Source organism: Lynx canadensis, chromosome A3 (assembly GCF_007474595.2).
Source record: "Lynx canadensis isolate LIC74 chromosome A3, mLynCan4.pri.v2, whole genome shotgun sequence".
Lineage (NCBI taxonomy): Eukaryota > Metazoa > Chordata > Mammalia > Carnivora > Felidae > Lynx > Lynx canadensis.
In genome coordinates, this window is record NC_044305.1 from 42,188,166 (window position 1) to 42,212,302 (window position 24,137).

Genomic DNA, 24,137 nt, shown 5'->3' on the forward strand with positions numbered 1-24,137 from the left:
AAATGGAAGATCCAGAATTTAAACCAAGTTACCCCAGAACTCATGCTCTTAAATCACTCCATCACAGAGTACTATTTATATGCTGCTGTTTGTAAATAGGTCTTCCCTGGTGGATTGTGAGCTATTTTACATGTCATATCTATCTTTGTGTCCCCAGTGCAAAACACAGTGCCTGGCTTATGACAAGCAATAGAAAAATGCAGAAAAGATGCAAACAGGCAATTTGAAGAGAAGGAATTAAAATGTTCAATAAATATAGGAAAAGATGTTCAAACTTTAAAAACAAAGACATCCAAATAAGATGGCATATTTCTTTTATTAAATAGGCAAAATTAAAATTTCAATTAATAAATTTCAGTCCAGTGTTTGGAAGTATTGGACAATGGATAATTTTATTCTTACTTTTACAACTTACTTACAACTTGATAGGAAAAATTTGGGGGGATATTTGTCAAAATGCTGATGTTCACAATCTCTAACTAAATTAGTGCATTCCTGGGATATATCCTTCAAAAAAACCCCTCTCATCTGTGCATATAGTGACATTTACAAGGCTGTTCATCACAGGATTTTTTAAATAACATTTTTATTGAAACATAATGCACAAATCATAAAATTTTCCCTTTCAAAATGTACAATTTGATGATTTTCAATATATTCAAAAAGTTGTGAAATCTTACCACGATCTACTTTTAGAACATTTTGATTGCCCCAAGAAGGAACCCTATACCATTACCAATCACTCTGTATTTCTGCCTCCTCTTAGCCCCTGATGTAAATACTAATCTACTTTGTATTTCTATGTGTTTTTCTGTTCTGGACATTTCATATAAAAGAAGTGATACAATATGTAGCCTTTTTTTTTTTTTTTTTTTTGGTCTGGCTTCTTTCATTTAGCATTTAGTTTTTAAGGTCCATCTGTGTTATAGCATATATCAGTATTTCATTCCTTTTTGTTTCCAAATTATATTCCTTTGTATCTACATACCACATTTTATTTATCTACTCACTTATTGCCAACACTTACTGAGTGCCCACTCAGTTGATGGACATTTGGGTTGTGTCTAGTTTTTACCTATCATGAATAATGCTGCTAAGAACATTTGTGTACACGTCTTTGTGTAGATATAATACTTTCATTTCTCTTGGATATATACCTATGATTAGAAGTGCTGGATCAAATGAAAATTTGTGCTTAGTATTTTGAGTAACTGACAGACTGTTCTCCAAAGTGTCTGTGCCATTTTATTATCCACTAGCAACGTACAAGGGTTCAAATTCCTCCATATATCCTCACCAACACTTGCTGGTTTTTAATTCTTTTTTTCTAGTGGGTGTGAAGTGATATCTCATTGTGGTTTTGATTTGTATTCCACTAATGACTAATAATGTTGAGCAACTTTACATGTGCCACTTTGTATATCTTCTTTGGAGAAATAACTGCTCAAATCTTTTGCCTATTTTTAAATTGAGTTATTTGACTTTATTGCTAAATTATTCTTTATATATTCTGGTTTGAGTCCCTAATCATAGATATGAATTGAAAATATTTTATCTCATTCTGTGGATTGTCTTTTCATTTTCTTGATGATTTCCTTTGAAGCACAAACATTCTTAATTTTAATGAAGTCCAATTTTGGGTTTTGGGGGTTTTTTGTCCTTTGTACTTTTGGTGTCATTTCTAAGAAATCATTGCCTAGCCTAAAGTCATGAATATTTACTTGTATATTTACTCATATGTTTTATTCTAAGATTTGTATAGTTTCACCTCTTACATTTAGGGCTATAAATAATATTGAGTTAAAAATTTTATGTGATGTGAGATAGGGATCCAAATTGATTCTTTCTGTGTAGATATTCAGTTTTCTAAGAATGACTTGTTGAAAAGACTAATTTTTCTCATTGAATTTTCATAGCACCGGGGTTAAAATCAATTAACCATAAATTACCGTAAATTATTTCTGGACTCTCAATTTTATACCATTGAACTGTATGTCTCTCCTATGCCAATACCAGACTATCTTGATTACTGTAGCATTCTATTAAGTTTTGAAATGAGAAAGTGTGAGTCTTCCAACTTTGTTCTTTTTTGAGATTGCTTTGGCTAATTGGAGTCCTTTGCATTTCCATATGAATTTTAGGATCAGCAAAATTGGGGAATATTTCCATCTTAAAAATCCATGAACATGGGATGTCTTTCCATTTATTTATATCTTCTTTAATTTATTTCAATGATATTTTGTATTTTTCAGTGTATAAGTCTTATACTTCTTTTGCTAAATTTATTTTCAAGTGTTCTACTTATTTGATGTTATTGTAAATGAAATTATTTTCTTAACTCTATTCTTGGATTGGTCATTGTTAGCATACAGAATTATAATTGATTTTTGTATATTAATTTTATATCTTGCAACCACACTGAACTCATTTGTTAATTTGGATAGTTCTTTGTGGATTTCCCAGGAATTTCTATGAACAAGATGATGTCTTTTGCAAATAGAGATTTTTTTTTTTCTTTCTTTTCAATCTGAACGACTTTATTTCTTTTTCTTGCCTGATTGTCCCAGCTGGACACCATTACACTGTTGAATATAAATGGAAAGAACAGTCAAACTTGTCTTGCTCTGATCTTAAGGGGAAAGTAATCACCCTTTCAACATTTAATATGATGTTATGTGTGTTTTGATAGATACAATTATCAGATTGAGGAAATTCCCTTTCATTTTAAGTTTTTTGAATGTCTTAACATAAGAGTATTTGATTTTGTGTAATAATCAGCTAAATAAATACTTTTTTTTTTCAAAAAAAGCCCTTTATTCTATTGATATTGTTATTACGTTAACTGATTTTCAGCTGTTAAAAGAACCTTGCATTCCTAGGATAAATCCCACTTAGTCATGGTATATAATCCTTTATACATGTTGCTGGATTCATTTTGCTGGTGTTTTGATGAGGACTTAGGGGCTGATATTTGTCAGGGGTAGTGGTCTGTAGTTTTCCTGTGATATCTGTCTTTGGTTCTCATATGAAGGTAATAGTAGCCTTGGTGAAATAGTTGGGAAGTGTTCCTTCATCTTACATTTTTTGGAAGAGTTTCTGAAGGATTGGTATAAATTCTGAAAACATTTGGTAGAACCCACTAGTGAAATTATTTGGGCCTGGCCTTTATTTTACAGGAAGATTGAAAATTATTAATTTAATCTCTTTACTTGTTATAGGTCTATTCTAATTTTCTATTACTTCTAAGTAAATTTTGGAAATTTATATCTTTCTGAGAATTTGTCTATTTCACCAAGGTTATCTAATTTGTTGGCATACAGTTATTCACAGTATTCCCTACAATATTTTTTATTTCTATAGGTTGGTAGCGATGTCTCCTCTTTCATCACTGATTGTATTTATTTGAACCTTTCTTTTTCTTGGTCAATGTTCTTAGAGTTTTGTGAATTTTCTTGAACTTTTCAAAGAATAACTGGGTTTTGTTGATTTCCTCTATTTTTTTCAATTTTCTATTTCATTTATTCCAACTTAAATCTTCTAATTTCTTTCCTGCTATTTGTTGGATTTAGTTTGCTCTTCCTTTTCTAGTTCAGTTATTGATCTGAGGTCTTTTTTCTTTCACAGTAGGCACTTACAGCTATGGATTTCCCTGTAAGCACTATTTTAACTGCATCCCAAAAGTTTTTAAATTCTGTTTTTGTTTTCATTCATCTCAAAGTATTTTGGAATAGTCAGTGTAATTTATTCTTTGACCCACTGATTATTTAGGAGTATGTTGTTTTCCAAATTTCTAAATTTTTCATCAGTTATTGATTTTTTTTAACATTTATTCATTTTTGAGAGACAGAGCATGAGTGGGGGAGGGGCAGAGAGAGGAGACACAGAATCTGAAGCAGGCTCCAGGCTCTGAGCTGTGAGCACAGAGCCTGATGTGGCGCTCAAACTCACAGACTGCAAGATCATGACCTGAGTTGAAGTTGGATGCTTAAGCAACTGAGCCACCCAGGCGCTCTTCATCTGTTATTGATTTTTAATGTAATTAGAATTTGTGATCAGCTAACACACTTCGTATTATTTTCGTCCTTTTAAATTTATTGAAGCTTGATTTGTGACCTAACATATGATCTATCTTGGGGAATATTCCATGTGTACTTGATAAGACTTTGAATTTTGCTATAGTTAGGTGGAATGTTCCATAAATGTCTCTTAGATTTAGTTGGTTTTTGGTTTTGTTCAAGTCTTCAATTTACTTTTTGGTCTGCATACTTCTTGGTTCTGCTTATTATTGAAAATGGTCTACTGTTATTGATCCATTATTTATGCCTCCCTTTAAAAAAAAATGTTTATTTTGAGAGAGAGAGGCAGACAGCGAATCCTAAGTAGACTTCATGCTCAGCATAGAGCCTGATGCAGGGCTCATTCTCATGACTGCAAGATCATGACCTGAACCAATATTGAGAGTTGGATGCTTAACTGACTGAGCCACCCAGGCGCCCTTCTATTCCTCCCTTTGATTTGTCAGCTTTTGTTTTGTGATTGGGGGCTTCATTGTTACATGCATATATATTTATAATTATCTGTCTTTTTGATGTATTAACCCTTTTATCACCATAAAATGTCATTCCTTGTCTGTAGTAACAATTTTTGTTAAAATCAATTATATCTAGTATTGTCAGTCCTTTCTTCTGGTTGTTTGTACAGTATATCTTTTCACATCCCTTGACTTTCAACCCATTTGTGCATTTGAATTTAAAGTGTATTTTTTTTTGGTGCAAAAAGTTGATTTATTAAAGCATAGGGACAGGACTCATGGGCAGGAAGAGCTGCACTGGGGGTGTAAAGAGTGACTGATTATATACTATGGAGTTGAGGGAGATAAAGGCAAAAGGGAGGCCTCCGAAAGGAATTTCGTATACTAACGAGAACTCATAAGATACCAGAGGCTTGGCTATTGTCAAGCTAAGTTGTTTTCCTCTAGTAAGGCATTAACATTAAGACAATAGGGAGTTCCTGGAGAAATGTTATACTCTACATTTTCCTCAAGTATTTGTCAGTGGGCTACGGATTATAAAGAAATTTAATTTTACCTACCATTTCCTTCTTGCCTTTGTTCCCCACGGCACTCCAGAGGGGAGGATAATGTTGGGGCTCCAGGAAACTGAGTCTATAGGTTTCTGGAGATTAGGCTATTGATAATATTGCATTTTTCTTGTAAATTACTAAGACATTTGTAAACTGGTGGAGACTCATGTCCTGCATGACTATGATCACTATCAGTTAACCATTTTTTTTTTCTTTCCTTTGCTCTTGGGCTGCCAGGAGTGCCTGAAGAATGTCACACATATCCCACTCTTGGGGAGTAGGGTTATTGTTAGCTTGTGCTTTGCCTTCAGCTTGCCTTACGCTCCCTTATCATACCCCCCAAATGTAAAGCGTATCTCTTCTAGATAGCATATAGTTGAATAATGTTTTTTTATTCATTCTGTAACTCTGTCTTTTGATTAGAGTTTTCATTTAATGTAATATTTAAAAGATGTTTACACTTGCTATTTTACCATGTGCTTTCTATATGTCTTATAAACTTTTTTCTTTTATTCTTTCATAAAGTCCTTTTTGTGTTAAATATTTTTAGTACACTTTTTTAAATTTTTTTAAACACTTATTCATTTTTTGAGAGAGACATAGAATGAGTTGGGAAGGGGCAGACAGAGAGAGAGAGAGAGAGAGAGACAAAATCTGAAGCAGGCTCTGGGCTCTGAGCTGTCAGCACAGAGCCCGATGTGGGGCTTGAACCCATGAACCATGAGATCATGACTGAGCTGAAGTCAGATATCAACTGACTAAGCCACAAAGACACCCCTTTAGTGTACCTTTTTAATTACCTTGTTGTTTATTATACTATATATTGTTTAGTTTTTTTCTTGGTGGATGCCCTGGAGATTACAATAAAGAACTTAAACAAATTAATACCAACTTAATTTCAAAAGTATTGTGCTATTGTTGTTGTACTAATACATCTCTGTACATCATAAGTCCCCAAATGCAGTTTGGTCATAGGGCAAGAGAGTCTTCTGTTCTCTGATTCTTACAGGCCCTGATGAGCAGACAAGCTCTCATTATTGTGGTTTTCTGCAACTAGTTCTGACACTCATACCTAATCCCAAGGATCCGTAAGTTAGGGAGATAGAAGGAAATCCCGTCCACCATCTAATAGGTGCTTACTATATTTACATGGTTGCACTGTGCTCAATATGATGAAAAGCATCAAGGAGTCACAGAGAAAGTCTAAGGTACAGTACAGATAATGCAGCTGTGAAGACAGGAGTACATCACAACACAATTCTGGAGCAACCAGACATGGAGTATAAATACTAGTTCAAGGGAAGAGAATGGAGAACTTGGTGTGAGTATAAATATAAAGGGAAGACTCTATGGAGGAGGAGATCAAAGAATGGGTAGAAACTAAAGAAATAGAGGAAAGAGTAGAAGGTATTTGAGGAGGAGGGGTGAATGGGCAGTATATAGAGAAAACGAAAGGAGTACAGATAGGGAAATAGATGTCCAAGTCTGATAGGAAGGAAGTTTCCAGCAGTTTTCTCACATATACTTCATCTCATGGAACCCTTGCATGCAGCCCCAGCTTTGGTTTCCATGTCCTGGGGCCACCCCCAGAAGCTAACTATGTCCTATGTCTGTTTGACTCTCTACAGCTCCCCTTCACTGATGGCCTGTACCACTTTTACCACAATGGCCTTGCAAAGGCCAAGAGAAGACGCAGCCTACATCACAAGCAGCAGCTGGAGAGAGACCCCAGGGTGAGTTTCCCTGGACACCTGCCTTACAACCTCTGCTGCCACATCTGAGCCCACTGAGGGAATGTATAAAGGGATGGGTGGGGAATTTTGAAGTAAAGACACTCAAGTATTATGATAGGCAAAATGGATCTTTGGCAGAGTGGTACTGGGGACTCTCTACTCCTCTACCTTGTGCATGATAAATAAATATTTTATAGGCTGTGGAGACGGTGGGGAATAAACAGGGACACCACCCCTTTACTGGCTATCTTCTCCTGCATTATTGTGTTTGGACTTCTGGTTCCCCGGGAGCATGTTTTGGCCTGTGATGGATGGGAAAAAACCAAGCTGTTTAATGAGTTGTTTTATGGAAGCTTTCTTCTGGTGAGTCCACATGTTCTGAGGAGGTTGCTGTGCCCCATCCTGGACGTGGAGAAATGAGCGGGTCGGCAAGTGCCTGGCTCATGGTAGGCAATGGGCTTCTCAGTATCCATGCAAAGTTGCAGCCTTTCTCTCCATATTTTCTCACACCCACCTAATTTACCACCATGCCTTAATGGTGCTCATGACCCCCATTTTTAATTTGGAATCTTTACCTTGCTCTTGGAATCCAGATCTCATTTCCTACTCCCCCTGGAAGCTTAAATTCAACTTCCCCACAGTCAAACTTAATATTTTAGCCACGAAACAGCTCCATTTCCAGAATAGGAACTTTGGTCATTCCTGAATCTTCCATCAAATCCCTTCTGCCATCTTCCTATACTCACAGACTCATTCAATTGAGTAAGAGAAAATATCATCTTATTAATTACTAATAAGATAAGTTATTTCCTTGTTAATTAAGGGAAATTAATAATCCAAGCAAGTTGCTCTCTGCACATTGATGGCTGCACAACCTCTTCTCCAGAACTCTTGGGGGGAAAGTGGATATAAAGTGGGCCAGACAGTTGAGTTAGAGATTTACACATGAGATTTTTTTGGAATTGATAGAATCTGGAAACTCATTCTGGTGGGGCTTTTCATGTGAACATTTGGCTGGGTTTAATTTGGGCTTTAATTAGGAATGCAGATGAAACAGACGCCCCCAGCAGACCACCTACTGACAGGCCATAGGCAATTTTCTTTCAACTCCTCAACCCAGGGGATCCCCCATTCCCTGGAGTGGAAATTCTGCTCTGAGAAGCCACTTTATCTGCTTTCACAGTAAGACCCAAGCTGCCTGCTGCCAGCCCATGCCAGGCATTCTCAAAGGGTCTGTTGTAGAACCTGGCATCGTTATCTAAGGGAAAGCTCTATTTTCTGTGTCATAACTGCATTGGCCCTGGCTGTACCAACTCAGAGCCTGGGGAATACCTTGGGAAGAGGTATTATACAGGACAGAAATCCTGTATGTCTCACCTATGGGTCCAGAGTGGATACCAGTAGACAAAGACCATTCTGGTGCACTGTGACATTGGTTTTCCCTACACTTCATCACTGTCCCATGATCTTACCCTTTATGGCCCATTGTTTTCCTTTTATTTATATATTTGCTTCAAAGTCCCATTGAGTTCTCCTCTTCCACAATTAAAGATGTTTCCTCAAAACCATCCAGGGAGAAAAAAAAAAAAAAAAGAAACTGGGACAGAAGGAAAGAGAGGCTTGGGAAAGAGAACTGAGGAACAGTGAAACTAAGAAGCCATTGTTTGGGTCAGAGAGACTCCTTGGGCCCATTAGGTTAAGATATTCTTATACTTACTTGAAGTAATCTTTGAAATGTTTATTCTTGAAGTTTAGAGTGATATTTTCAAAAGAGAAGAAAATAAAATGGGCTAGGTAGTAAGGAAGGAGATCATGCACTAGTGATTCTAATCATTTGTCTTTATCTTCAAAATATTGTCTGTTGTAACCAAAAGGGGCAGCTATTCCCCCATCACTGCCTACTAGAAGGATCCTGGTAGCCATCTGCCTCTACGTGGTGGGACAACCATCTGCCCTGCCCATGATCATTAGAAGATAGCAGGGACACTAACAATCATACATCTCCTGTACCTCTTCTCTGTCCTCTCATCAAGGGTAAATGTTAAGACTGTTGTCAATAATAAAGTCATTCTAGGAAATGAAAAAAAGCATAAAATCTCATAATTTGGGGGGAAAAAAACTACTAGTGATGATTGCCTCATTTCAAAATATTAGATCAAGCCCTGAGTCTTTCCTGCATGATGTTCTTGTGGTTATCTAATTTGGGCATCAGCTGATTGCAAAATATGGGGGTGACTATTCTTTTTTTCTTATTCCAGTATAATGAACATACAGTGTTACATTAGTTTCAAGTGTACAATATAGTGATTCAGCAATTCCATACCTTACTCAGTGCTTCTCACAATAAGGGTACTCTTAATCCCCATCACCTATTTCACCAATCCCCAACTCCCCGACCTCCCACTGGTAAACACCAGTTTGTTCTCTATAGTTAAGAGTCTGGGGAGGGGGAGGGGGGTTGGTTTGTCTTTTTTTTTTTTCTTTATTCATTTGTTCATTAAATTCCATATTTGAGTGAAATCTTATGATCCTTACCTTCCTTTGACTGGCTTATTTCACTTAACATGATACTCTCTAGGTCCATCCATGTTGTTGCAAATGACAATAATTCATTATTTTTATGGCTGAGTAGTATTCCATTGCATATATATACCACATCTTCTTTATCCATTCATCTATCAATGGACATTTGGACTGCCTCCAGCATTTCACTATCGTAAATAATGCCACAATAAACATAGGTATGCATATGTCTTTTTAATGTTTTCTTTCATACTCTTTGGACAAATACTCAGTAGTGGAATTCTTGGATTGTAGGGTAGTTCTATTTTTAATTTTTTGAGGAACCTCCATATCGTTTTCTGCAGTGGCTGCACCAGTTTGCATTCCCACCAACAATGCATGAGATTTCCTTTTTCTCCTCATCCTCATCGGAGGGGGTGCTATTCTTAAACAAAAAGCATTGACTATGATCAGTGCAAGAGTAGCACTATAAGGACTCTGCCCTGTGGGTTTACAGATCTTAAACAAAAGGGCAAATATGTCAAGAATTAGGATACCTCAAGTTTTGGGTTCCAAGCACATTCACACAGGCTGCAAAAAGAAAAATAAATAGAAGGAGAGGAAGAAAAAGGAAAGGACCAGATAGCCAGAAAGGATTACTGGTCCAGGCTTTTATCTCTTGGGTACATGTTTTAAGTTACATTTTAGGAGCCAACATCTTAAGGGCAAGTTGTTTTATCATTCTCTGAAATGTGTTATCTCCTAGACTCATGCTTGCAGCCCCAGTTTCCTTCTTCCTCCTGTCTCCACATTTCTTCCTGGCTTTTCTCACTCACTGTCCTGCAGCTGGGGAAGGATGATGCAAAACCCAAGCAACCAGGCCTATAAGAGCAGGAGGGTTTGAGTAGCTACAGGCTTTCAGGGCTGAATCTACTAAGTAGTTTTTAGTCATAGAAACTACCAAGATGTGCTATCAGCTCAAGAAATAAGGGAAAAGGTAGAGGATCAGACTTGACTTTGGTTTTGTTCTGGCTTCAGAACAAAAGTTTCAAGGATGGTTGACCCTCATCTAGCAAATACTTTTTGTGTTTAAGAAAAACAGAAAGACTGGGAAAGGATCATATGTGCTTTTTGTCCAGGCCAATAAAGTTCTGCTTTCACTATGTTCATATTCATTCACTAAGTGTCAAGACAACAGCTAAGAAAATAGATTCTGATGCAGATTGTTTTAAAGGTGTTCTCTTGCCTTTCCATCTCTTTCTGCTAAATGTGTCTTGCTTATTTCTGGATATCTTTGCACAGCACAGTTCTGAATACATAGAAGATGTTCAATAAATAACTGCCAAATGAATGGATGATTAATAATTTTTCCTCAGGGTTTTAATCCATGAAAACGTTCTTCTCATCTTGTATTTTTGTCCTTATTCTAAAATGTGCACCCTCTAGGAAACAGCATAGCCTTCTCTTTAGCTCCTCCTTTCAGTATATTCTTAATTGTAGGTAAAAGAAACAAGTTACCATTTTATGATTTCCAGGCCCTGTCACTGAGAACCCCATGAAGAACCAGTTATTTATTTATTTATTTATTTATTGAAAAAGAGAGAGTGTGTAAGGGAAGGGTGGAGAGAGAGGGAGAGAGAATCCCAAGCAGTCACCACACTTGTCATCATAGAGCTCAATGTGGGGCTCGAACTCACAAACCATGAGATCATGACTTGAGATGAAATCAAGAGTTGGAGGCTTAACTGACTGAGCCACCCATGTGTCCCAAGAGCCAGTTTTTAATTTCAAAAGTCCAATACACTGGGTTGCTGATCATATTCACGGTCCCGGTACAACCGCCCACATGAGGGCAATATGTTTGGAAAGTTTGGGTAGCTAAAATAATTTAAAGAGGGAGTCATTAAACCCAATGCTGGCTGAAATAATAAAACTAGAAATGACTTCTGAGCATCAAAGTTAAGAACAAATATCCCCTGCCCAAAATGTCTGTGGGATTTGTTAAACTTCAGCTAAGAGCAACGTCAACGAGTCTTGAAACCAAATCTGACTGCAGTCCGCAGTCTACATACCAACTCCCCACAGCTCTGCAAGTGGCTTAAAAGCTGCAGAGAATAGATTTGTTTAAGATAATATTTGTTTCACAGTTACGTTGAACCCTGTTTGCATATCTGACATAGCATTGAAATGAAATACATTAAAAAACATGAAGGTTCCCATCGTTCAATGAGCAACACACATTAGCCATATGGAGGCCAAATAATTTAACAACAAATAATCTGAACGTCATTTGTTGAGAAAAGTTAATTTCATTTGAGAATTACAAACACTTATTCCCTTCTCAGAGCAATTTTACTAGATCACATAGTGATCACTTGAAATCATTTTAAAATCATTTCGCAAGTCAGAAACTCCTATCAGTTTGCTGAAAACTCGTCTCAGTTCCCATTCTCAAAGAATGATGTCTCCCTTGCATTCTATCTATAGAACTTTTACTTCTCTAGCTTCTTCTTCATCAGAACACATCCCCCTGTCTAATGACCGTAGATGGCTGACACATGATCCAATAGTGACCTAGTTTTGTTCTTTAAGGGTCTACTCTGAGCATATTCGTGGAGTTTTGAGGGTGCTGCAAAAACCCACAAAAGTTACGTTCACTGGATAATTCTACAATAACTTTATAGAACCATACCATCAGAACAAAAAAGAAGTTTTCTCATTCTTTAAAATTAACTGGACAAGACTGGTGTGATTTGTTGGTAAAATTCTGAATAATGAGCAGGCCAGACTTTCTTTGTCTGTGGGATTTAATAATACACTAATTGATATTGTTTTAAAAAGTGGATTTATTAGCATGCTTCAAACTCAGGTGGTGGACAGAAGCTGAGAAAGGCTTGTAATTGCTCTGGGTCCTTTTCTGACACGACATAATAATGCTTTTAGATCTAACTCAGGTTCAGTAATTTAGCCATGACTGGCGAACACCTAGAAAAGCTGTACATAGACTCAGATCAGAAAGATTAAGCATGGATGACATGGAAACCATGACCTGAAGAAGCCCGTGAGATGATCAGAGCAATTATACAGCAATGTATTCACAATCTTTAGATTGTGACATCTTTCTGAAAAGAGTACTGGAACTTCAGCAGTTCAAAGCAAGCAAACCAACTCGTTTACCTTTTCCTCCACAAGTAACATACAATTTTGTCACAATTGCTAAGCTCTTAGCATACAACCCTTTTCAAACACAGTCATACACATCAGTCATAGTAACTTTTTATAATAATCATGTGCCACTTGTATGTATTGTGCCTGATTTATAGTATTAAATAACTAATTGATTTCTTAGATTAAAAGTTGGGAGAAGAAAAGGAAAAGCATCACTATCTTGTGAAAGATCTACCTTCAAATGGAAAATTTCATGGAAAAAAATGTCTTCTTGCACTTTTTGGTTGTTTATTGTTTTTTTGTCTTTTGGGTTTTGTTTTGTTTTGTTTTGTTTTTTGTTTTGGTTTGGTTTGGTTTTTCATTTTGATCAAACCTTTAGCCAGTGGGTAACTAGTAGAATTTGGGGTGTCCTGTCCTTACCATCACAGTGAATGCATGAGAGCCTCTCAGCCTGAGGGACAGTAAAAATAGAAATTAGATAGTTTGAGTGCCTTTTAAAGTGAATTTATACCCAAAGAATCGATTGTTTTTTATCTTCATACTTGTTAACTCTAACACGGTGAGGTTTGAGGTTTTGAGATGCTGCTCTAAGAAATGTATAGGACTTCTCCAATCTATCTTCCAAATGCTTCACTGAGGGGGGGGGGGGAGGAAGCAGAGAGACTTAATTATATGTTACTTATTTTAAAAAATAAGCAGGGTAAGTTTACTGTATAGCAAATATAATAGTATTTGTAGAACTTCTACTCCAGAAGCCACCCATGGCTGCCTTTACTCCATTTTCTCATTTTCTTGTAGCATGAGTTAGACCAACCTGAAATGGAGGTACGAAGTCACACATGAGTTTTTTAAAACAACTCAGGTCCCCAGAAATGGTGACCATCTTGTGCAATCCAGGTTTAGGTGTCCTGGTTGGACAAGGGAACAACATATTTGGAATTAGGATTCTCATAGGGAAAGGCGCGTCCACGATGTATAATTGTGACAGTCCAGTAGACCACAAACCAAACAGAGAGTTAACCATTGGTGGGGTCTGGAAGTAGAATGAAATCTCTTTATGTCTTGGGGTTAAAGTACAGATTAGCCAGAATTCCTAAGAAAGACTCCTTCCTACCTAATAATAAATGGTTATGGGCTAATATTTGTTCATGGGCTAATAAATGTTCATGGGTGTCTCTGGCACATCTACTCTAAACAGAAATAAAGTAAAAAGATATAGAACTGAAATAAAGTGATGTTGAAGCTACATTGCGAAGAAGAAGGTAGACAATGAGAAACAGAAGCACAGGAAAATTGTAAAAAATAAAAAATTTTTGACTGGTGGAAAATGGAGAAGACCCATCCCCACACCCAATGCAACAACTACCCCCATCCCCACCCCCAACCTCCTAACAGTCTCTCAAAATCATGGAACCAAGTGGTCCCTTCAGTGAACTGGACATTTCCTACTGTAAATAGTTCAATTTTCTATCATAAAAAAGGAAACCATGTTGCCAACCCTAAAAGGGCAAATACCTGAAAGGAGAGCATAGCAAAGTTAAGCAAATATCATTTCTTCCTCCCTTCTTCTGGTTTTTCCTCCCTGCCTCTCTCCACCTTATTTCTTCTCCTCAAGAATCCATAAGCAGCAAACACACACTTCCAGAATGTGCTTTGTGTCTCAGGCTTCAAGAGAAAAGCTGTTTTACAAAAAAAAAAAAGCTATAAATGCAAGCGAATGCACGTACAATGAAATCCATTAGGAAGGAATTTTGGCTCAGACCTCTCCATGCCCAGCCAGCCAGCTAGTGACCCTCTGCGCGTTAGTAAGGAGAAAGCAAGGACACAGTCCTTCAATGATCGTGCTCATGACATTTCTGCAGGAACCAGATCACTGAGTCAGAAAAGAACAGAGAGGAGGGCTCCAGGGTTTCCTCTCACTTTAATTTAATAACAGTTTAAGAACAGTGAGTGTTAGATGCTGCCGTTTTATTTGGGTTCCTGCAAAAAGCAAACCCCGGGGACAAGAACTCAGAAGAGGGTCATTTATTTGTGTGGTTGGTCCTAGGAAACACGAGGGAAAGACTGAAATTAAAAAAGGAAGTGAGGAAAGCATATAGAGGGTGGATATTTTAGCAGGTTTTCATCGTAGGCACCAGAGGCTCAGTCTCACCGAGTTCTCTCTGAGAGTGGTGTGTAGAATGTGCTTTAGACTTGTCCCACAAGGAGTGACGCTGATTGAGGAATGATTAATCTACAGGCTCTGTCTCATGTTTGAGTTGATCCCGAATGTTAAATCCCTATCGCTTTGGGCTGCCTTGTGCACAGGCTGAGTCTCAGGATGCGGGAGAAAGCTCTAGAGCAGAGAGATAGCAGAGAAGCCGTGAGCAGTCGCAGGTGAACTCAGAGGAGGGCCCAGAGAGTATAGGCTTGAAATCCACAGCTACTGTCACAAATTGCACAAATCCAATGCTGTGCTGAGGACTTAGCATGCATCATCTCATTAGCCCTAACCCTCAAACATCGCCTGTGAATTACATACTGTCAGATTCCCAGTTTACAGGTGTGGCAATAGGACCTTAGGGAGGCTCGTCCCACAGTTTGTAAGAAATCTTCACCACTGCGCAGTGCTGCTGTCCTGGACTTGTAGTTCATAAATTAATTTTCCCGGCTCCTTTGCACAAAGATTGTGTTAGGACCAGGTTCCTTGTGGATGGGAATGACCTGTGAGGCACTGAGACGTGGTACATCACTATCTAACCTTCCTAATAAATTTTCATAGTCAATGTTGACCATGTGTAGTTTTTACCACACCCACTTCAGAATCCTACTTGGATTCCTCTCCGAATGTAAACAAAGATGGTGTCTTAGCTTGAATTTCCTGGAAATGTGCTCTGAGATGGAGAGTTGCATGTGTAAAAGATGTTGTTAAGAACGCTAGCTGGGCATGAGATTGAAAACAGCGTTGTCTCATGTGGCTCTCTCCATCTTGAAACCAATAATACACTCAGATCCTTCCTGTGCTTCACACCCCTCTGCTTCCTCTTCCACTTCAGGGCTCATGTGACACCATTGGATCCATCCAGATAACCCAGCATGATCTCTCTCCCTTAAGGTCAGCACACCAGTAACCTTAATTTCCTCTGCAAAGTCCCTTTTACCACAAGACGCAATACAACCATGAGTAACACTAGGGGCAGGAGACCATGGGTGTCAAAATTCTGCCTTGAGCCTTGACCTTCCTGGAAGAGTTGGCATGCCTTCTAGGGTCAATAGCTCCTTCTAGACAGCCCAGCTTCCCCTCACTGCCCTCCTCCGGGGATTGCATTTAACTCAGAGGAAAAGGAATCTGGAAGCACACAACCTTGACCATGCTTGGAATGGTCAATGAAGCCAAGAAACGCATGTGGATTGCACTCTGACTTACCTTTGCACTCTGATTTGCACTTAAGATTTGGGCTCGGCAGGTGTAAACCTTCCATGGGGCATATATTTAGAAAGTGACGTGACAGCATCCAGAGAAAAAGTGTGTTGGGAGACAATGCAGGAAGGAGTCTTCAGAAATGCTCCAGCCTGTGCGAAAAGCTAATCTGCCCTAATCTGCTGGCTTTATTATGCAGCAGGGAGCAACAGTTCAGTATCTCCTCTGGGCATCGCAGATATGCCTAGCTTCCTGCCTCAAAGAGCTGCTGCTCGTGCTATAATTAAGTATTCGTGGGGAACAGGGGAGAATTATTTACCATGAATTCAGAAAGGCAGAGAGAAAGCTGCTAATGAGTAGGCCTGGTTTTTCCTAGATGTTGTGAGCATATTTTTAAATGATTACTACGGTTCACGCTGCCAGGCTTACTAAAAGGAAGGAGGAGCACTCTGGGAGACACCATTCTAGCAAGCCCAGAGATCTCTGGGGAGTTTTAACTTTCTTTGAGAGAATTCTAATGAGCCCCAGTGCAGAGAAAAACAACACAAAGAGAAGAAAGTGGTTCCGTATCAACTTTATAACTCACAAGATAAAGACTCTCAAACGGTGAGCTGGCAAGCTTTTAGGACTTCTAGGCAAAATCTTCAATGTGTGTAGAGCAAATTTCTCCCAACCTGCCTTACCTGATTCCTTCCCCAGCCTTTCTCAAGATGCAAAAGGAAATGTCTTTAAATACCTAAAATGTTTTTCTTGTTTCCTCTAAAAATGAGCATTTTATGTATGCTTATTGAATTCACAATGTAATTACATTATCTGGTTGCTTGCTAGCAAACTATTTATTCATTCCTCAAATATTTATTGAGTTCAACTACATGCCGAGCACTGTTCCAGGTACCAGGGCACAACAGGGAACAAAATAGACAAAGTTCTTCTCCCATGAAGCTTATATACTACCGGGGATGAAAAAGACGAAAACCAGATACTAAAGTAGGTATATGACTGTTGGCAAACATATTATGAAAATGAATAGAGCAAAAGTGGGAGGAAGAGAGGGCCAGGGGAGGGGGGTGTTTCCATTTTATAAAAAGCATCCAGGGTTGTCTACTCTAGTCAGGTGACATTTACACATAGACCTGAAGGAGGTTAAGAAAGGTATCCTCTGGCTATCTGCAGAAAGGGCCTTCCCAGCAGAGGAACCACCAAGGATAAAAGCCAGGTGTCTAGGGTACACTTGATGTGTTTTAAAAACTAACAAGAATTCCAGTAAGGCTGGGAAGATGTGAGCCGAGGAGAAGGGGGAAAGAAATGAAGTCAGAGAGGAGCAAGGGAACAAGACCACGGTCAGGTAAGGACTTCTCGTTGATTCTGAATGAAATGTGATTTCTCTGCCTCAAAGTGAATAATAATAGACTGTGGCTGGGCATGGGGATGGGGGGCACAGCTGGAAACCAGGGAGATCAGTGTTAGGTGATTGCAGCATTCTAGAAGAGAAAGGCCGGTGGCTTAAGCCAGGGTAGAAGTTAGTGGAGGTGGTAAGAAACAAGTCAGATTGGGGGACATATTGTGAAGGTAGAGTCTTTCAATTTGCTGATTCTTTTGTTGATGGATTAGATAAGGCATGGAAGAGAAAGGGAGAAGGCAAAGGTGGAAATGGGGACGGTATGGAGTCGGCATTTATGTCGGCGGGCAAAATGCAGAGAGAAGCAGGTTGATGGGGAGTGGGTAGGGAATCAAGAGTTTAGTTTGAAGCATGTTAACTTTTGAAACTTGCACTGAGTATCCAAGTGGACAAGTAAAATAAGCAAATGATTTAAAGATCTAGGCTAGAGGTGGGAGTTGGAGACATAAATTGGGAGTCACCCACATATTGACAGCATTCAATGCCATGAGACCAGTTGAGATTATCTAAAACATGAGTGTAAATTGGACAGACAAGCCATATGGGACAGAGTCCTAGGGCACTCGAACATTTAGAAATCTGGGAGATAACTTCAGACCTGCAAACGAGACAGAGGAGTGACAAATGATGTAGGAAGGGGATCGGCAGGTCAAGCCAAAACCAATCTAGTCAATGTGTTTCTGAGCTCAGTTGAATTTTACCAGAATAACTTGACTGTCCTTGTATGTATTTCTTACTAAAACCCCTTAGAGGTATCAATAAGTTTCTTCAGCTTTTTCCTATAATCTATTTTTTTCTCAAGAGGTATTGTAATTCATAGTTATGAATTAGAAGCTTATGAAATAAAAATGGGAGCATGAGTTTTGTTTTTCTTTTTCTTTTCTAATTTTTATTTAAATTCTATTTAGTTAACATATGGTGCAATATTGGTTTCAGGAGTAGAATTCAGTGATTCATCACTTACATACATATGCTCATCATATCAAGTGCCCTCCTTAATACCCATCACCCATCTAGCCCATCCTCAACCCACCTCTCTCCATCACCCCTCTGTTTGTTCTGTCTTTAAAAGTCTCTCCCTCTTTTTTTTTTTTTTTGAAAGAGAGAGAAGGAGAGAGAGTGTGCAAGCAGGGAAGGGACAGAGAGGGAGAGAGAGAGAATCCCAAGCAGCCTCCACATTGTCAGTGCAGAGCCTGACATGGGGCTCAGACTCACAAACCGTGAGATCATGATCTGAGTGAAAATCAAGAGTCAGACGCTTAGCCAACTGAGCCACCCAGGTGCATCTGTCTTTAAGAGTCTCTTGTGGTTTGTTTCCCTCTCTCTTTTTTCATTTTCTTTTGTTCTCCCCTCCCATATATTCATCGGTTTTGTTTCTTAAATTCCACATGTGAGTGAAATCATCATATTTGTCTTTCTCTGATTGATAGTTTGCTTAGCATAATGCACTCTAGTCTATACACGTCATTGCAAATGGCAAGGTTTCATTCCTTTTGATGGCTGAATGATATTCCATCATATATATATATGGATTAGATAAGGAATGGGAGAGAAGGGAAGAAGGCAAAGATAGAAATGGGGATGGTATAGAGTCGGCATTTATGTCGGTGGGCAAAATGTAGAGAGAACAGGTTGATGGGGAGTGGGTAGGTAATCAACCCTATATATATATATATATATATATATATATATATATATATATACACATACATATATATATGTATATATATATATACCACATCTTCTTTATCCATTTATTAGTCAATGGACATTTGGGCTCTTTCCATAGTTTGGCTATTGTTGACAATGCTGCCATAGACATCAGGGTACATGTACCCCTTTGAATCTGCATTTTTGTATCCTTTGGGTAAATAGCTAATAGTACAATTGCTGGATCATCGGGTAGTTCTAAGTCTTATGTCATGGACAGTGCTGTGTCTGGGCTAGGTGGTATACTTTGAAGAAGAGAATCACATTTGACTCAGAATGGATAAGAATCAAGCTTTTAAAAACTCAAGCCCGGGGTGCCTGGGTGGCTCAGTCGGTTGAGTGACCGACTTCAGCTCAGGTCATGATCTCACAGTTTGTGAGTTTGAGCCTTGCGCTCTTGTCTCACAAAGCCTGGTCTCTCTCTGTCTCAGAAATAAATAAATATAAAAAAAAATTTTAATAAAAAATTTAAAAAATAAAAACTCAAGCCCAATTAGACAATATCTCAGAGCTAAGACCTGGTTCTGGGAGCTCCTGGGTGAAATTACTGGAAAACAGCCTATTTGACATGGAGAATCTAAGCTGGGCACTTCTTTTCTAATTTTTAGGAGCTATAAAAACCATGAGAAGCATCAAGTTTGACTGTAAACCCAAAGGAAGGAAACTTAATCTCCAATTAAGAAAAATAAAAATGCAAGCCGTGTTGATTCAATTCAGATCACATTTTCATGCATTTCAGAAAGATAGAGTTCTTAAAATAATTTCCTGTTAAGATTCAAAATCTGTCTAGAGGGTAATTTCTCACTCCTTAAACCACTGCTCCCAAATGAATTTTATTCAATGCTTAGCTGAAGGAGACTATTAGTGTTCCTTTTTTTAAAAAAAAATTTTTAATGTTTATTTATTTTTGACAGAGAGAGACAGAGCATGAGTGGGGGAGGGGCAGAGAGAGGGGGAGAGACAGAATCCAAGCAGGCTCCAGGCTCTGAGCTGTCAGCACAGAGCCCAACGCTGGGCTCGAACTCACGGACGGTGAGATCGTGGCCTGAGCCAAAGTCGGACGCTCAACCGACTGAGCCACCCAGGCACCCCTAGTGTTCCTCAATGAAGACATAAAAAATGGTTAAAATAGGTATGTCTATGCAGCTACTGACTTTTCCTGAGATAATATTTTGTGAGACAGTTAGCTTTGGAGTTGGATATGCCTCAGATTTTATAAAAACAAAAACAAAAAACAAACAAAAAAACCCACCACTCTTTAAAACTCTCTTTGGGTATTTTTTATTGGTTTGGCCATTTTTCCTTTATGATGCACGTTGACATGTTTGTGATCACGTCTCCATCTGTAAACAGACATGCTCTTAAATACAAGCCAAGGGAATTTTGAAAATGAATGGAATTGAATTCCTACCATTTCCAGTAGTTTCAAACCCTTATGGGTTGAGGAGAGGACACAAGTGAAGCCAGGTCTAGAAATGAGTAAACAGCAGTTATACAAAGAGATTCATGTCTGAATAACAGCCGGTTGCTGGAGTTTATCTAATTGGTTTCCCATTATCTGTACTGAAAATGTTGTGTTTTCTATCTTCTCTTCGGCAAGTATGTCCCATTTAGCAACAAAGAACTTATTGCCCAAGAGAAAACAGGTAAGACAAAACAATTTTCCATTTTCCGTTCCCCTTGAAAAGGGAGAGCAGCCCACCCCATGTAAAGAATTGCTTTAATGGATGTTAGTTTGTAAGGACACCTCAGAGAAATGGCAAGAGAAAGCCCTCCCAAGAGAACTGAAGAAAAGCAAAGTGATTCAAACCCATTGTGTGGAAAGAGATTCAAATGATTGTCTACTAGGAAGAAAAGGAGCATGTTCCACCGGGGCAACATGAGGTCATTATTGGACTCTTATACTAGCTCTGATGACCAGTAGCTAAGTTTCCTTGAACAACCATTGTATCTTACAGTCCTCAGTTTCTTTATCTGTACAGTGAGGAGTGTAGACTAGTTAGTCTCCAAAATTCCCCTCCAGATCTTAGTATCTGAGATTACAGGGGTCCTGAAGTCCTTCCACCTGGTTAATGTCAAAACCAGGACTAGATCCCAGATATTCCCACTAGGTTGTGCTCCTTCCTTTGCATATCCTTATTTTCATCTCAGAAATGGGATTGTTTTTTCTTTAAAACAATACTCCAAAGTATTTAGAACTACAATTTATGTTAGTATTTTCATCTTTTAAAATTTTTTTGCTTATTATTTATTTTTGAGAGACAGAGAGAGAAATCATGAGTGGGTGAGGGGCAGAGAGAGGGAGACACAGAATCGGAAGCAGGCTCCAGGCTCCGAGCTGTCATCACAGAGCCGAATGTGGGGCTCAAACTCATGAACCCTGAGATCATAACCTGAGCTGAAGTCAGACTCTTAACTGACTGAGCCACCCACGTGCCCCATTAGTAATTTCATCTTTTGGAAGAGAATTTCATATCCTTTTCAAACCAGTCCATTGGAGCCCTAAAACTTCACTTGTTGTCCAACGGAAACGTTAAGTGATGAGGTAGAGGTTATTCATCCACCTTCAAAGAGAATAACTTCTCTATCATGTTTTATAAACTGGGATATGGTGTAAGATTTCATTTGACATGGTGGGTGTGGGAGAGTGAAGGTAAGTGAACTAAAAAAAAAATTGTTTGAAAACCACTGATTTCTAAATAAGTCCTATTCTCCAACTCAGTCAATTAGTGTGTGTAGCCAGGGTCATAAACCCAAGCCTGGAGAGGCCGGCCGGGCAGGCAAGTAAGTTATAACTGAGGTGGATTGAGTGTAAGCAAAGCAGTAACTCAAGCAAGAGGACAAATGGCAAATATCTTCCGCCACTTACTGGGGAACACAAGAAGGAGTGGTGGGGACCGGAGAATCGGAGTACACACCCTGTCAAAAGGCAGTGGCTGATTCTTTGCCTCACAAAAATGAAGGCCCGTGGTTACCAGATTTCTCGATTTTTTAACAAAACCAGAAAATATCCACCGCTCTGTAAAATCTTTGTTCTTTCAAAAAGTTTTAGTGACAAAGTCAAAAATTCTTAACACACTAGAAAGCTAAAGAAAATATGTCAACCAAACAAATTTGCCCATGGGACACCATTTTGTAATCCCTGCCTCCCAAGATGGGATGATCCAGCATTTGGCAAGACACTTTCATGACTAGCCCCTGACTTCACTGTTTGCCAATGTGGTCCCCATAAAAATTCTTCCTTAAGGCGGTCCCAAAGCTACCCCCTTAAAGCGTTGGTCCACAATCCAGGTTTTGCTTCCAGAGCCAAATGATTTCATCCTCCATGTGAAAACTCTTGAGACATTTGGAGTTGGTGACCATGCCCCCTGGACCTTCTTCAGAGTAAACATTTGTAGTTTTTTGAGATGTTTTAAAGGAATTTTGTGCTCATCTCCTGTGCCTTCCTGATTACACCTCTCTGAACATTGTCTGAGAACTAAACACAATCCAGCTCTGGCATAATGAGGTGAGAGTAGCACTGGACTTTCACTTCCTGTGTCTTGAAAGCCATTCTTCTATTAATACACCATAGGATCACATTAGCCTTTTTAGAAGTCACAGACCTTATTATTGACTGATACTGACCTTACAACTAATTTTTATTAGTCTAGTGTCTTCTCAAATATGCACAAACCAATCCATCCTTACAGGATTAGGGTATTGGTCCTAAAGCAAGGACTTAGGTTTGACTTTGATTTCTTCCATTTTGTTAGAGTTCATTATTATGACCTGTCAAGATTTTATTAGACACTGATTCAGTCTCCTTTCAGCTTTCTGTCATCTACGACTTTGATCAACATCAAGATCCTCAACCAGTTCTCAATAAAAATGTTAAATAGGACAGAGAAATGGCAAAGCTCGGAATCTTTTGTCCAGTAGGATATAAATCTATTAATATAGACTCTAAGGAGTATCTCACACTGACCCCACATTGAAAGGAAATTATAAAGCACCCCAAATCCCAAAAATATCATTCAGGTCAGATGAAAAACTGTCTCACCAGGGAGGCTATTTGAAGGCTGTTGATATGGCTTGACTGCATCACTCTGAAATCTAGTTGATTCGTTTGTGTACACCTGCTCTCTGAGCAATCAGTTTGTTTGCCTCGGAGCAATCTAACCAGTTATTCACATGACCCAAATCACTAGACCAACCAGTTTTCAATCTGGTCTTTTGAGATCATTTGAATTCACTTGATAACTTGTTCACACATCTGCAACTGGTTGATGTTTAATTATGAAAAGTTTCAATCAAAGAACCAAAATCAATGAGTAATCATCAATGCTAATCATGAGAGTACCAGGTGGCATTGAAGTGCGGACCAAATAAAATTCTTCTAAAACTTAATAAAGTGATTCCTTTTAAGCGAGTAAGTCAAGGCATCTCAGAAATAGACTAATTCAACTAAACATCATATTCTCCGTGGCTAAAATATAACCTGTCATTTGACTTATATATAGGAGCACTCAAAAGAATTTCTTTTTTTTATAATAAAATTAAGTGCCTTTTTTTTAAATATGAAATTTATTGTCAAATTGGTTTCCATACAACACCAGTGCTCATCCCAACAGGTGCCCTCCTCAGTGCCCATCACCCACTTTCCCTCCCTCCCACCCCCCATCAACCCTCAGTTTTTTCTCAGTTTTTAAGAGTCTTATGTTTTTCCTCCTTCCCTCTCTCTTTTTTTTCCTTCCCCTTCCCCATGGTCTTCTGTTAAGTTTCTCAGGATCCACATAAGAGTGAAAACATATGTTATCTGTCTTCAAAAGAATTTCTCTACCGCTTAATCATGCGACTTGGGCAAGTCACTTAACCTTCATTAAGTACCTCTGTTTTACCATCTCTATGATTAAATAGCAATGAAAGTCTAAATGTCTGGAAATAAATTGCCTTATTTTAATCTCTATCAGGGAATCACAGTGAAAGCACAAATGTCGACAAATAAGTGTTTAAAACTTCAAAGCTAAAAGAGTGACTTTATCTTTGAAAGTACATACTAGTTCCACAGATTCACTATAGCTTTTGCTGGGCAGAAAATGTGACAGTAACTCCTATTCCTTGTGCATTTTCTTCCACTGAATTCTCTATTCTCTTCGCTTGC

At 38.5% G+C, this 24,137-nt stretch overlaps 1 protein-coding gene across 1 annotated transcript in view; it reads left to right on the forward strand.

Annotated features, from left to right (window-relative positions):
- The window catches only part of PCSK2 (proprotein convertase subtilisin/kexin type 2), a 270,832-nt gene that overhangs the window by 30,924 nt on the left and 215,771 nt on the right, over positions 1–24,137 (forward strand). The window contains exon 2 of the mRNA XM_030310130.1: positions 6,711–6,815. Coding sequence (XP_030165990.1) covers positions 6,711–6,815 — 105 coding nt within the window. The remainder of the gene's footprint in view (positions 1–6,710; positions 6,816–24,137) is intronic.